The sequence below is a fragment of the Hippoglossus stenolepis genome, chromosome 1, assembly GCF_022539355.2.
Source record: "Hippoglossus stenolepis isolate QCI-W04-F060 chromosome 1, HSTE1.2, whole genome shotgun sequence".
Lineage (NCBI taxonomy): Eukaryota > Metazoa > Chordata > Actinopteri > Pleuronectiformes > Pleuronectidae > Hippoglossus > Hippoglossus stenolepis.
This window is the reverse complement of record NC_061483.1, coordinates 32,295,732-32,311,585: the sequence shown is the minus strand read 5'-3', so window position 1 is coordinate 32,311,585 and position 15,854 is coordinate 32,295,732. Positions and strand designations below refer to the sequence as shown.

At 41.5% G+C, this 15,854-nt stretch overlaps 1 protein-coding gene across 2 annotated transcripts in view; it reads left to right on the top strand.

The window, feature by feature from the left end:
• The window catches only part of ubap1lb (ubiquitin associated protein 1-like b), a 50,206-nt gene that overhangs the window by 10,264 nt on the left and 24,088 nt on the right, over window positions 1-15,854 (top strand). For both annotated transcript variants that reach the window (XM_035163747.1, XM_035163737.1), the window contains exon 3: window positions 9,129-9,755. In XM_035163747.1, coding sequence (XP_035019638.1) covers window positions 9,129-9,755 — 627 coding nt within the window. The remainder of the gene's footprint in view (window positions 1-9,128; window positions 9,756-15,854) is intronic.

The window sequence follows — 15,854 nt, the reverse complement described above, 5'->3', positions numbered from 1 at the left end:
AAATTATCAAATATGCATCCCATACTTTGTATTCCCTTCTGTTGTCCTGGAGTTTTAATTTTCCCAATCACATAATTAAATGTCCCCTCTGCCCATCCACTACAAGCACACAAGCAGACAGACAGAGAGAGAAAGAGGGTGGTGGGGGGGCTATGAAGACCATCATTTACCCCCGAACCCCGACATTCAACGGGCACAACAACAAGCGGAGAAAGCAGAATCGCGGGCTGACCTTATATATACAGTCTATGGGGCTGACCAGCGGAGAAATGCACGTCCCGTGTGAACAGCCAGGCGGCTGCGCGCTGGAGAACGGCGCTGCGCTGCTTTGCAGCGGCGCTTCCGCGTCCGGTGTAAACCCGGCGTGACGAGTGGGGGGGCTCTGTGTGTTTGTGCCAGTGTTACAGTAGTGCTGAACACTGCGGAAGTCTTCCACACTGCTGGCTGTGTGGCGTTGACACAAATTCCAGCTCACGCATGGGAGAGCGAGCGGTCGCGCCCGAGCAGCTGCTGCAGCCTCCCAGTCCCAACGATCCAGACAAATGCCACATGTGAGTGAATCGCGGGCTGACCAGCGGAGAAATGCTCGTCCCGTGTGAACAGCCAGGCGGCTGCGTGCTTGGGAACGGCGCTGCGCTGCCTCGCAGCCTCGCTGCGTCCGGTGTAAACCCGGCGTAACGAGTGTGGGGGGACGGGGGGATGAGGTGGGGGGTGGGCCAAGGCCATGTAGGGAGACTTCCAGTGCATTGATACGACACAAAACCCAGGAAGCTCAATCGAGTCACTCAAGCATGACGTTTCTGACTTAGAGGAACTATAACAAAACGCGCAAGTGTTTTTTTCCCAGAGTTTTTGGGTTGGTAGACATGCCAGATACCCACATTAACCTGTAGAAGCACTAACAAAGTGGAATTTGCATGCTATGTCCCCTTTAAGAGTTTGTTCTCGGTAAGTTTTTTCATAAACGTGACTTTTTGTCCTGTTGTATTTTATAGGAAACTGTCCGTCGTCTTCACACCTCTGGAGCAGATTCGGACAGAGTCCCACCAAGAACTTATGACCCAGAGGCGGCAAAGAGACATTTTAAGCATCACCTGATTAGTTTTTCACTGGCTAGGCCAGTTGTGTTTTTACAATATTTGTGCTGTATGTAAATAAAGCTTTGACTCAACATGTACCTTGTAAATTTTTTACATATAACATCAAGCATCACATGAATAAATGTATAGGCTTCAGTAACTGCAGTGCTTTGGTATAGGCTTATTAATGATTAATATTTATAAATAGATTATTCGTAATAATAACTATATATTAATTATTATTATTATCGTGTGGGAGGGGTTTACCCACGTGTGTATTATAATGACCCAGGGTGACCAATAGCAACAGATCTACCAGCCAATCACAAGTGACTTTTCGTTTCAAAGGTCTGTGGTTTCATCCAATGGTGAAGTGAGATAAGTTCTCACCAGCGGTTTCACTGCGATTCATATGCTAATTAGATCACACTGCGCTACCAGGAGTACGTCAATTTGTGTCACGGCCGAACGCGGACTTCACATCCTGTAAACAGCCACTAACTGCCAGGAATTAGGGGAGTTTGCAGGCGCAAAAATTTGGCTTTCGTGCAGTGTACTGCAAAGGGTGTGAACATAAAGGAGTTCAGCTAGGTAAGGCGTTGCCCGTTCATTAAGAGATTTAAAAGTTAACAATAAAATGTTTCAATCCTGTAACAAACAGAAAGCCAGTGGAGGGAGCGCAACACAGGTGTATTATGGTCCCTCTTTTCTTAAGCCCACATACAAAGAATAACAGTAATCAGGTTTAGAGGTTATGAAGGCTTTTACCTTAGCTATAAGTCTTAACTGAAAGAAGCTAGACCTAACAATGGAATAAATCTGCTTGTCAAATTTAAAAACACTGTCAAAATAAACACCTAGGGCCTGATCTACTAAAGGTTTGCGTGTGTGAAACGTGTGCAAACTTGATTTCACCCGCAAAAAAACATGCAAGCTGATCTACTAATGGTGCGCACTGAGGATTGCTTGCAGAATAATACGTTCTGTCCATTAAGTTTGCCTTAATGAATATGCAATATCGGGCGTTTCTACCCGAGTGCGCAAAATATTGGGAGGAGTAGATGCAAATACTTTAATTTAGCACACGCATTGTGATTTACAAAGTCCTCACCACTGCCTGTACCCCATCTTCGATACCTCTTTCCAGGGCACTGATGGCCATCGTCAGACCAGATACAGCGCTGACGTGCTGCCTGGTGTGCTATAATGGCCCGCGTGTCGCGCCTGAGCGCTCGTGCAACAGAAAGTGAACTGCACCTGCTGCTCAATATTTAGGCATCTCTTCCAGTCCCCCAACAGGTTTTATTTGCCCAGGTTTTATTATGAGCTTTTTTTTCTTTTGTTCTTCTTCTTATGTCCTGCCATCTTCTCTTAATTTCATTGGTTGTTCTTTTTATTTTACCATCAGCATTTACTTTCTCGCAAATACTCTCCCATATCATGTTTCTTTGAGTTATATTAATATTTCTTTGCTGTAGCTCAACATCGTGTTTGTTTGCCTCTTCCACTAACATCTCCAATTGCATGGCATTAAATTTCACTTTGTGCTTGCAGTCACTCTGCTCTCCGTAATGTTCCACGGAGGAAAACAGTTAATAAATACTACTCCCTCTACCATGTTTGCACCTGTTATCATTTAAGCAATTATTTTTAGTAGATCACCCGCAAAACACCCACCAACCAAACAAGCTCTGTTGTATTGTAATGTTTTCTTTATTTTCTCTCTACGCAGACCGATAAAAACACATATATGCACGCTGGCTCTCTCGCCAGTCCTTGTCTCCTTCTTCTCTGGGGGCCCGTGTCCCAGCGCGCTACTGCTGATAAAGAGGAGAGAGTCATTAGTTAACATGGAACACATGTGCACAATCAGACTCTCTCCCTGGCACCGATCCCAGAACCCCATCCCCACTCTCTCCCTCCTGCAGCCAACGCTGATCACACCCCACTACCACATTAGTAGGTATCTTTCATGCGGTGGAGCCACTGGAGCAGAGCATGGTGGGAACAGACAGTGAATGTGCGTCCACCGGAGGTAATAACGTAGGGCAGGCATTCCCAAACTTAAGAATGCCGCGGCCCAATTTGAAAACTGAAAAATTTGTGCGGCCCACCCACACCTTTAATCACAACTATATGATCCACACACAGGACTAGAATCAACTATTACCATACATATTATTCATTTTATAGCTAAAATAATTGTATATGAACGTAGGCATATGCAGTGCAAATCCAATAACAGCCACATTTAAGCGTAAAAATTTGCAAAGCAACCAATGTAAAAAAACATGAAGTGCAAAAAGTGGATTGTTAAAAATATATTCTTGCTGTTTGTATAACAGAGCACAACACGAATATCAGGGAGAAGAAAAACACATTTAAGGCGTAACCAAATATACTTAAGGCGTTTAACCTCAAGCAGTTTATCTCGATATATTTGATATTGAATCACATATAGCGTGAAGTGACATTGTGTCACCTGTAACTCACCCAATGAGAGGGTTGATGTTGCCGCGTAGCTGGCTCCGATACTGTCAAGCGTGTTTTTAATTCTGGGGGAACAGATTGGTAAAACACTTCTCAAACTTTAACAGAGACACTTTGAGATTGGCGACAAACCACAAAAGTTATTGGCAAGACAATTAAAGGGAGAACAAGCGAAATGAGCCATCTATAAAAAAAATTTTTTGAATGTTTTTGAATTTGTATTATGTCCTGTCAACACTTTATGTATCTGAAAATTGTAAATAAAGTATTAAAAAAAAGGGTTGTCACCTTTAGCAGTGTTGCCAAAAACCTTTTACCGCCCTGCCGCTTCTTCCGTTTTTCGCAACAGCTTGGGTAGCTTCACTTCATCTTACAGCCGTTTTACACCACCTCTCTCACTCATTAATAGGGTTAGGCCGAATACTCGGATATTTGGGTATCCGGTACCGATAATGTAATTTTACAGGACACAAGTACCATACGAGTAAAATGTGTCAATATCCATACTCGTGATGAATGAAAATCCTCATTGGATAGCTGTGTCCACATCATTCCTTGATAGGCCAGCCACACACAGAGCTCTTCCACTACACAGAGCCTATAAAAAGCTCACTGCTGCTGCGCCACACAGCGCCACACATTACAATCATGTCGTTGTCACGGCCACTCTGTCCACTGGGATACTAACGCTTAACATCGTTAACTATGATCATATATCCTCAGCGTCCACTGGCCGAGTCAGAATGTGCCCAGCTAGACTTACACGAAGCGAGCGCTCCTCTCCACTAGCCGAGTGAGCCTGACGGCATGCACAGGCTCCACAGGCCAAGTCAGAGTGCACCACGCCCGGCTAGATGCATATGTAGCCAGATCTCCTCTCCACAAGCCGAGTGAGTGAGTGGGAGCCAGGCGGCTCGAACAAGCTCCACTGGCCGAGTCAGAGTGCACCATGCCCAGCTAGACGCACACGGAGCGAGCGATCCTCTCTCTCACACACTCACACACAATGTCATTTTTAAAAAGTAAAAATAAAAATCAATAAAAAAAATGTGTATGAAAACTCGTTGAGTTAAGTATTACATGAAATGTAATGTAGCAATGGTGTACTCACTCATCCCTACTCATCAGTCTCTGTTTACACCCCGAATCACTTACGTAGATGCGCTCATGGAATAGTCCGTTGTAGTAAAGTTTACTACACACCTAATAAACACCTAATAAACGTATGGTTTACTAAACGTATGGTTTACTAAGTAAACCATACGTTTATTAGGTGTTTTATGGTAGTTCGGGGCCCAAGGCAATTGCAGACCTTTGCCTAATGGTTAAGTCTGCCTCTGCAAACAAGACCGGCCAAAACTTTTGTGTGACCACCTTTTCAAAACCAGCGTGAACAGCACAGTGGTGTCAAACTCAATCACAGAGAGGGCCAACATAAAATACTGGGACTACGTCAAGGGCCAAACAGGGTCAACATTTATTAAACATGATAGACAGGATATTGGATAAAGTGCAAAAAGAAAACATATTTAGGTAGGCTACATCCTTCTTTTATGTGCCAGAGCTAGATGTCATTAATGTTTGGGGTTAGGTTCTGTGCTGTGGAAACCCTCAAGATGGAGTGAAGGTGTGCATCAGTGAGACGACTCCTGTGTGGGTTTTTGTTCATCTTCATCACAGAGAAAAGCATGTGGGTGAACTTAACGGGGCAGGTACTTGGATCTCTGGAACGCTGGAATTTTTTTTAATAACACCAAATACTCGGCAGGTGAGGAGTGGCACTCGCTCTGTGTGCGTCTAGCCGGGCATTGCGCACTGTGGCTCGTTCAATGGCCCGTGCATTCCGCCTGGCTCTCTGTCCTGCGAGGCTGTGTGCACTCTGCCTTGACTAGTGGAGCCCGTATATGCTGCTTAGCTCTCTGGCCGGAGCGAGATGTGGAAAGAATGACTGAAGGAAAAAGAGAGAGAGATAAGCCTGAGAGACTTGGTGAACTTGACGGAGCATGCACTGGGGGCTCTGGAACACTGGAAAAATATCATCAAATATCATCAAATTGGTGAGTGAATGGAGATGAGCGCTCTCTCGCTCTGTGTGCGTCTAGCCGGGCATTGCGCACCGTGGCACGGCCTATGGAGCTTTTTATTCACCAAAAAAAGTGTGCGTCCTACTTACTGGCAGGCCAGTTAAGATAGACATATGATATTTTATCGCGGGCCATCTAGAATAGCTATATCATTAGATGATGCATTTCTAAGGTGTTTAGGGCAGAGTATTATAACCTCTGTTTTGTCTAAGTTTAATAGGACTTTCGCCATGGCTGTCTCCGTGCTGTGATATGTGCTAAACCCTGACTGAAAGTCTTAATATAGATTACTTTTCTGTAGAAATTCACACAGCTGATTGGCTATAACTTTCTCAAGTAATTTAGACAGTAAGGGGAGGTTGGATATCGGTATGTAGTTTGCTAAAACCTCTGGGTCCAGTGTCGGTTTTTTGAGAAGGGGTTTGATTACAGCTTACTTAAAAGATTGTGGTACATATCCTGATGATAACAATCGATTGGTTATATTCAGTAAAGTCCTATTTTATAAGAGGCAGAATTTCTTTAAGTAACTTTAGAATGGGATCTAGGACACAAGTTGATGAACCATTCACTTTTTAGCATGCCTTTTTTTTCTGATGGGCTACCGCCACACAGTTTTTCCTCATTAGTATAGGTAAACGACCTGCCAATGCCCATAGAAGGGCATGAGTCTGCAGTGCTGTGTGCACACCATACAGTCTATTCAAAGGTCATAAGTGACTTCTAGAAGGGCAGTCTTATTGCTGTGATGCTGATGGAAACCTGATTGGGGCTTTTCAAAAATACTAGAATTTTCCACAGCTGCAAGAGCTTGCTTACAAACAATTTTTCATAAACTTAGAAATAAAAGGATATGTAGAGATTGGCTAAAAAAATGATCATGGTGGGGTTTTTTTAGGACTGGCTGGATACAGGCACATTTATAATAGTCAAGGATATGCAGTAGGCAGTTGACATGGAGCAGTATATGATAGACAGCAAGTAGGATAGTTAGAATATTTTAAAAAGGGCTGGAGGATATGCTTATTCGGGACATGGTTTAAAGAAGTTCAGACGTAGGTAAAGAGATAGAACAGTGAATCCTGGTAGGATTTTGGGTAATGCCAGACCTTAAGTGCAGTAAAAAGATTTCACAGTCTGCATCTCAGTCAGAAGTGGCAGAGGAATCTGGGATTGTGTGAGTTCAGAAAAATATGTTGTTGCTCTTTCACTGTCCTATTATAGAGGATTAAACACTTCCTAGACACGAAGTGGACCTGAACACCGGATTTCTTCCATGATCGCTCTGCTTTTCTGCATCTCCTGTTACATATTCCAATACTGTCATTTAACCAAGGCTGTTTAATCGTGTTAGTGTTATATATATATTTTTAGAGGAGCAATGAGGTCTAACATTGAAGAGCACAGGGAATAAAGAGTTAACCAAGTCATTGGTGTGGTACAAATCAGGGACCACATTGCCAGAGGAATTAGATTGTGCACTACTTTTAGGGGCACTCTGCTGGTTGAAGATGCAAGTTAGTTTAGAGTTGGATGAGACAGTGCTAACAGTTTGTAAATTCCTTTAAGATCTTCTCAGTAGGCAGACGCCTGCCTAGCTCATAAAATAGTGCCCACTCCAACAAGGTCAATTGCCCGGCATGGTGACATTATATCTTTGAAGTGACATTACAATGACAGAAAACCTTAAAATTATCAAATGTTATTTTATTATTTATTTTTTATTCACTGTTCATTTCATTTTATTGATGTTTTTGATACATTGTATGTTGTTGTGTTTTTTATCTGCCGTGTAAGGTGACCTTGAGTGCTCTGAAAGGCGCTTATAAATAAAATGTATTATTATTATTATTATTAATGTAACCTCTTCTTTTTTTTCTAAATCTGCCAGTGGCGATATGCCTTGAACAGGTAGAAGACTGGGGCATTTCCAAGACGCACTCACAGCATGTTTAAACTTTAACCCACCCAACACCTGACCAAACAATAAATAAAAGTGTGTAATATGGCAATAATTAAAAAATTCAGTAACTCAAATAATAATGAATTAAATAAATTACCCATACACAGAAATAGGGCTGTCAAACGATTACAATTTTTAATCAGATTAATCACTATTTCTAAATGCCCGAAAAATTCCCATTTTCTATGTATATTGTTGTGGGAATGGAAAGATAAATGACAGAAGGCGGATATATACATTTAACATTTGTTTTTTATTGATGACAAGTCCAAATGATAGTTATTAAGATTGAAAAATAAAATAAAATCAAACTAAAACATACCACACCATAATTAAATTTGGCTGTCTCTTTGCTATGCCTCTGAGCAAACATAGGATGATGTTATTTAGAACTTTTTTTTGTATCAAACTTAAAGATAACCTTTATCCTAAACAATTGGGGCATCTTAGCCTTTGCTCTTTTATTTTTTTAGCAAATATAGGATGGTTGAATAACGCTTTTTTCTTTTCTTTTTTAAATTAAACAAACAACCAAACCTTTACACAATTAAATGTGAATGTGAAATTAGAATCTGAGCCCATCTGTAGAAGCAGTGTTGTGCCAGTTCACAGTTAAAAAGAGTTCCAAGTTCAGTTCATGCAGATGAAAATGAACTAGTTCAAGTTCATAGTTCATTTTTTATTGGGATGATTTAGGTGACAAACCTACGGTCATGTGTTCTGTTATGAATCGTTGGTGTCGGATCATGTCTGCATGTCGCTGTGCTCATTTTAACACTGAGTCCTGACTGTGAGCGTCACGTCTCGTGTTGTACTGAGCACAAAATGTTGATGAGTCATTTTAATGATGTTTAGATGCAGCCTCATAAACTCTAGAATCAAACAAACACTAAGTTACTTCATGTACTGATCAGGTCCTGATAACTAGTGATGAGTGTTTATTAGGTCAAGTGAGAGCAGAGTGGAGGAGGACACAGAAACTCCAGCTCGGTACAAACGAACTGCAGCTTCTGCTCTGATCAGGACGCAGCTGTGACCAGAGAAACTCTGTGTTTCACTTTTCTTCTACAAAGTCACTGACCGGCTGATTAACATGAACGAGCTATGATCTCACTGTGTGTGTCACTCTGGGCGAGTGAGTGGGGACGGGTATACGTACATGGAGCAGGTCATTCTGCACATGCGTTAATGCGTTAAAAATTACGCGTTAATTCCACAAATTAATCATCCCGCTTTAACGTGTTAATTTTGACAGCCTTATAAAGAAAGTAAATTACGTGATAATCATATAAATATGGCTATAACATGAAGTTCCATATTAATACCTGCAACGTGTGTTTTGATATATTTGACTTTTGACCAGTATTTTACCAACAGATAAACTAACATGACATGCTAATGTCACAGTTGAGAAAAAATTATGGACATATAAAGAGAGAGCTTCATAGTGGACCTCAGAAACCTGGAACTTAAGTGACTCTATCACTAATATTTTGTGTCTCCATGTAACAGTATGACTTCTGCCTGGAGAACTGGGTGCTAACAGGGCTGCAGAGTGGTGTCACCAGTCATCGGCCTCAGCTCTCTTCCTCCTCATCAGGACTGCTGCCATCCTGTCCTCCATACTGGATGATGTTTAGCAGCACTCAGCAGAGCTGCGTGGCAAACCGACATAGCTCTGACTTCTGGGAGCCCAACCCTCGACAGCGCTCCCACAGCCTCAACGCCGATATAATGTGCACCAAGTTTACCATCTTAGATTCTGAAAATGAAGGGGAGAGCATGGCCCAGAATGCAAAAACATGTGTGTCAATGACAGTCCACCCAAATGGAGCTGCTTCACGCCAGCGTGGTCAGCAGAAAGCATTTATTGCAGACCTGCTGAACCCTCCAGCCTGTTTGAGCAGCCTGCCACACCAGCGCAGGAAGAATCTACGACAGTGCTCCCTGTCTGTGCTGGAGATGTCCTCACAACTTGATCCAAATGAAGACAACCAACATAGTCTGTTCTCACACAGAATCCTTCACACCAAGACCCCCAACACCAGAGTTTCCAATTCTGCAATCACCATCCGAGTTCCAAACAACAGAGCTAATACAGTCCAAATGCTGCCCAGCATCACTAACTACAGCACAATGGTAAGATATTAATATTTTAATATCTGTAGACAGTGGTGTTTGAAAAATGTTTTGGTCATAATTAAAATTAACTGTGAAAACTAAACAGACTATTGTTTTATTACCCTAGAATGAATAATAAGGCCACACATAAAGTTAGAAAGAAAAGGAAATGGAAAATGTTAATTCTTGTAAAATGAGAATGCGAAAATGTATAGTGACAATGAAATAAGTAAAATTGCATTTGCAGTTTACAAATGTTAAATTCAAAATAGTAATGTTTCATCTAATCTTCTTTTCCATTTGACATGCTCTGTCTTTTGACATTTATAACTATATCACCCACAGTATGTGTTTTCTGTGTTTTTCTATCAATGTACACATCATAAACAGTGATGCATTTTTAACTGTTAATATTCTGTCCTTAAGCATACTGTATCTGAAAAACAGTGAGGTCAAAGTGCCAACTTGTAGGGACTGTGCTCCAAGTTTATAAGACAAACAAGAGTCATCAAGGTTCAACAGTAATAACTTTGGTATCATAATAGCTTAACATATCTAAAAAAAAAAGGGATAGGGGAGTGATGAACAGATGAATGAGGAAAACAAAACAAAAATACTTTATTAGGAGTACTTGTAATTGTGCTTGCTCATAATTTGACTATACAATCACATGTTATAGGAACCATTGCAGTTGAACTCACTTTTGAGTGTTGCTGACAGTACACTAGGCGACTGTAGTGGCTCAGGAGATACGATGGGTCATCCACTAACCAGAAAGTTGGTGGTTTGATCTCTATTTCCTTGGGAAAGATACTAAATCCCAAATTGCCCCGACGACAGTGTTTAAGTGATGTATGATAGAGAAAGTGCCGCACATAGATGCACTGTGTGATTGTGTGTGTGTGAATGGGTGAATGGCAAAACTGTAATGTCAAGCGCTTTGAGTGGTCTTTAAGAATAGAAAGCGCGATATGAATACAGTCAATTTATAATTTAAAGTGGTGTCTAATGGCCTGTTTACAAGCTGAATGATCATGAGATTACTCATTCCTGTTACCCCATTGGCACTGTTTTTATCCATGAATTTATTCATAATTTTAGCCGTCTCAGGGGTAAACAGTGTTAGAGCCGAACCAAATACAAATGAAGTAATTGGTGACCAAAGCCTACAGAAAAAAACATAACATCCAATTACGTCAGAAGAAGGACTCACTATTAACTTAAATTGTATTGGATTCTGCTCTGAATTTTAATTAATCAACAAATACTTTTTTTTTATTTGTACATCACAATCTGTCACGCTGCTTTGACAATGCTGTTTCATCCACGTGGCCTCAGCGCTAGAGATTATAGAGCGGCTTAGGCAGTTAATGCTTTGCACACTGCATTAAAGATAACCCTCAGTCTGAGCTGGGGTGTTGACTTTTCCTGGAGCATGGTTTAAATATACTTACTTAAACCAGGAACAAACAGGCTTCATAATGACATGAACACAATCAATCAATCAAATTATATTTGTATAGCCCATATTCACAAATCACAATTTGTCTCATAGGGCTAAACATAAAGTTGCGACATCAACTGCTCTTAACCGTCAGTCAGGAAAAACTAACAAAGAAACCTTAAAAGGTTTACATGTTACATGTGAGGGATCGCTCTCCCAGGATGGACAGAAGTGCAATAGATGCTGAGTAACTGGAAGAGGAAATTCATCCTCATCTTATAAGTTTTTTCAGCACACATTTCAAGAATGTTTTCAGGGTTCTCAACCCTGAAAATAGACTGTAAAGTCTGCTCCCTGAATCCTTTTAAGTTATAAGAGGTTCATCGGGATTAATAGGATAAGGATCCTAGCAAAGCTGGATCCAATGGTTACTCTTCTCCAGCCTGCTGTAAAATGTGACTGACTTAGCAATTACATTTGTATAGCGTATATAAACATTATCTCTAGGCACTTAAAACAAGACCTTAAAAATTGTAGCGAAACCCAATAGTTCCCACAATGAGCAAGCGCTTTAGTGTGTGGAGAGAAAAAAAGTGTCTTATTAACTGGAAGAAACCTCTAGCGCAGACATGTCAAACTCACTGTCAGCCAGTAGTACCATTATATCCGGCCCGCGATAAAATATCATATGTCTATCTTAAGTTGCCCGCATCTATTTATTTTTTAAATCATCATCGTATCAGGCCATCATGTGAAATACCAGGAGCAGGCGAATGTGTGTGTGTGTGTGCTCCCAGACAGCGCACACACACACAGGCCCGAGGGCTCCGCCCCCCCGCCCCCACTCACTTGTTCAGAGAGACACACACAGTGAGATCAGAGCTCGTTCACGTGAAGCAGCCGGTCAGTGACTTTGTTGAAGAACAGTGGCAACAGTGAAAACACAGAGTTTCTCTGGTCACAGCTGCTCAATGATCAGAGCAGAAGCTGCAGTTGGTTTGTACCGAGCTGGAGTTTCTGTGTCCTCCTCCACTCTGACCTGCTCTCACTTTAACTAATAAACACCCATCAGTTATTAGGACCTGATCAGTACATGAAGTAACTTAGTGTTTGTTTGATTCACTCCAGAGTTTATTAGACTGCATTTAAACATCATGAAAAATGACTCGTCAACATTTTGTGCTCAGTACAACACGAGGAGGTCGCAGTCAGGTCTCAGTGTTAAAATGACCGGAGCGACACGCAGACATCATCAGACACCATCGATCAATAACACATGATCATAAGTTTGTCACGAGACTGGGAAATGTTGGTGGACGTGGTGCAAGCGGCTTACAGTCCCATCACATATTGTCACTACCACCCTGAGACCACACCTGATACTCTGGTCCAACATCCTGCGAAAGCAATAATTTGCCCTGTGGAGGTTGGATGCAGGGGTTTTATTGGAACATCCAGCATCAGGTTGTTCAGATATCTTAGAATCCACGGAAAAGCCCTGCGCCAGACCATAAAATAAACATCACGGACTGCAGAACGCAGCAGCCAATGGCTCTGGATCAGGAGAAAAGATCCCAAATGGGCCCCAAGATGCTAGGGACATGCACCCAGATCTGTTGTGGGCCTGCCTTAGAAGAGGGTGTATTGTGATTAATAGGCTGAAACACCTGATGATGCTAAGGTACACAACTGAAGACATGTCCCTAACATCCACTAACATCAAGTGGTGTTAGGCATTTTAATTAGTGTGGTAGAACATACAAAGTGTGGCGCTGTTGAGCTATTTTACCTCAGCTGCCAAATATTGTCCTTAGGGTGTGTTTATGTAGTGATTCTCATTGTACACACAAGTTTTAGGCATTAAGGAGCATGTGCAGAGATGTTACAAGCACTTCCTGTTTGTTGGCGGAGAGGGGGAGAGAGAGACCAGGAATTTGAATTGAGTTTGAATTGTGGACTATGGTGACATCCGATCATGATGGTGGATCATGATCGTGGTGGCTGCTGACCATGGACTATGATTACAACAAGAGTGCTTGATATACAATATGTCTACTTAGATACTCTACCATTACTGAAAATAATCCATCAATTAATTTACCTTCATTATGCTACAAACTGTTTCTTCTAATCAATTCTGTAAATAATCTGATTTTTCTGATTTTCTCCATTACATGTGGTATCTTTTGCACTTCTGTCCATCCTGGGAGAGGGATCCCTCACAATTGGCTCTCTCTGAGGCTTCTACGTTATTTTTCCCCTGTTAAAAGTTTTTTTTTGTTGTAGTTTTTCCTTACTCTTGTTGAGGGTTAAGTGACGAGGATGTCCCGCCTTGTTAAAGCCCTATCACTATCACTTATCTAAACAAGATTACAAGTGCTTCAAACAAAAGTCCATGGCAAAATTAACATTCGATTGACATAAAATATATTCTGTTCAATTTAAGAGCCAAATCATAACATAATAAGGTCAAGACCTGAAGTTTATAGAGAAACCCAACAGTTCCCACAATGAGCAAGCACTTTGGCGACTGTGGAGAGAATAAACTCCCTTATTAACTGGGAGAAACCTCGGGCAGAACCAGACTCAATGTGGGCGGCCATCTGCCTAGAGCGGTTGGGGTGAGCGGAGATAAATGGGGAAGAGAGGAGGGGGTGGCAAAGAGGGAGTAGAAAAGAGAGAGAGATGTGGGGGGGTCCGGAACATCACACTTGAACTCTATAAGACAGATTGTTGTAATGAAAATAATTACAAGTCGCATGTTAGAAATGCTTTTCTGTAAAAATATGTTTTGGGCAGCGATTTAATGATCGGTAGTGTATTGGTGAGCCTAAACTCGTCAGGCAGGGAGTTCCAGAGCCTTGGGGCCCTGAGAGAGAAAGCCTGGTCACCTTGAGAAGCCAGCCTTGACCTAGGGACAGCCAACAGGGACAGGCTGGCCGATCTCAGGTTACGACTGGAATTATAGGGAGTCAAGAGCTGCAAAATGTATGTGGGAGAAGTTATTAAAATAATCTTGGAAAAATTATTAATCGCATCATTTTTCTTTTAGCAAACATTGATAACGGGTCCCACAGACCCGAACACCACACAAGGGTTAAAGAAAGATAAAAACTTTCCACAGTCAGTATTTGAAGTGGCTAGAAGGGCAGAAGGAGCAGGGTTTATAAGTCTATTGATGGTTTTGACTGGTTATTAGTTTGGAGAAATAGTTAGCTCTTGCAATTTTACTTTTGTTATTATAGGAAGTTAAGAGGTCTTTCATATATATCAATCAACCAATCAATCAAATTTTATTTGTATAGACCATATTCACAAATCACAATTTGTCTCATAGGGCTTTCACAAGGTGTGACATCCTCTGTCCTTAACCCTCAACAAGAGTAAGGAAAAACTACTAAAATAAAACTTTTAACAGGGTAAGTATATAAGTAGTGGACATGCAGTTTGGTCTTTTTAAACTTCCGTTGAGCCTTTTGAGTTCTCGTAGCCTGTCATCAATCCATGGAGAGGTGATAACAGGTGATTTCAATCTTGTTTTATTAGGGCCTATGAAATCCAGTGTGGTTTGACAGGTATTATTAAAGCCATTGAGTAAAATATTGGATCGGATGACTCATAAGGGTTATGGTCAAGAAGACCCGTGGAAAAGATGGATTAGTATTTTGAGGCACTATGGTCATTTAAAATGCGTGAGCTTTTAGTGGTTTTGATGTTTTTTTTGGGCAACGTGGAACAGGGAGTCTAACTTAACACAGAGATGGTCAGAGACAAATACATCCTCTAAGGTCAAGGAATTGATGCTCAGACTGAGGGTAAAGACTAGATCTGTGTGGCCATGGTTATGAGTTGGACCAGCAACATTTTGGATTAGATTAAAAGACTCTGTGATGTTTAAAAATTCAGTTGCGAAACCATTGGTTGGGTCATCAATGTGGATATTAAAATCCCCAACAATGATAGCGCTATCATAGTTAAAAAAAATTAACGATAAAGTTCATAGAATTCTGGGGGCAAAATTGACATTTGGTCTGGGACTGCGATAAATAACTAGACCAAGGACCGGAACGGTGCTGCAAATTGTGAACTTAGCAGCCTCAAAACTAGAAAATGTCTCTCTCTTTTTTAAAAACAACAGCTAGGCCACCTATTCTGCCATTATTCCTGGGAGTGCTTAAATATTCATAGTTTGGTGGGCAAAGCTCTAGCAGCTGGGTGTGATAGGGGATAGAGATATGGGGACCGAGATTAGGTGATTGGACCTGCGAGCTATATATATATTGGCCTATAGTTAGTAACAACAGGGATACAATAAGTAGCCAGTGTGTGGGAGAGGGGCGGAATTTGCTGTGTATATTTATTAGTCGGTGGCTGGTGCGGCCGTTTGGGGTAGCTAGTGGGGGTAATACTCTGCGGTGCTGCACTCGATGCTTGGAGATTGTGGTGTGTGAGTGAGTGTTCTTTATTTTCTTTTTCTTTTTGTAAATGATATTATTTTCACCCAGTTATTGGTGAAAGGTTCACAGTAGTTAATAGTTTGGTGTTTTTCTTTAATTTTCCCTCACCGGTGTCTTGTCGATGGCGTGGCAGGTATGGCCAGCGGGAACTTTAAATCTCTAACCCGCAAACATGGCATTAAAATCTCTGCCACCTTCCCCTGCAGCGTGGAGAAC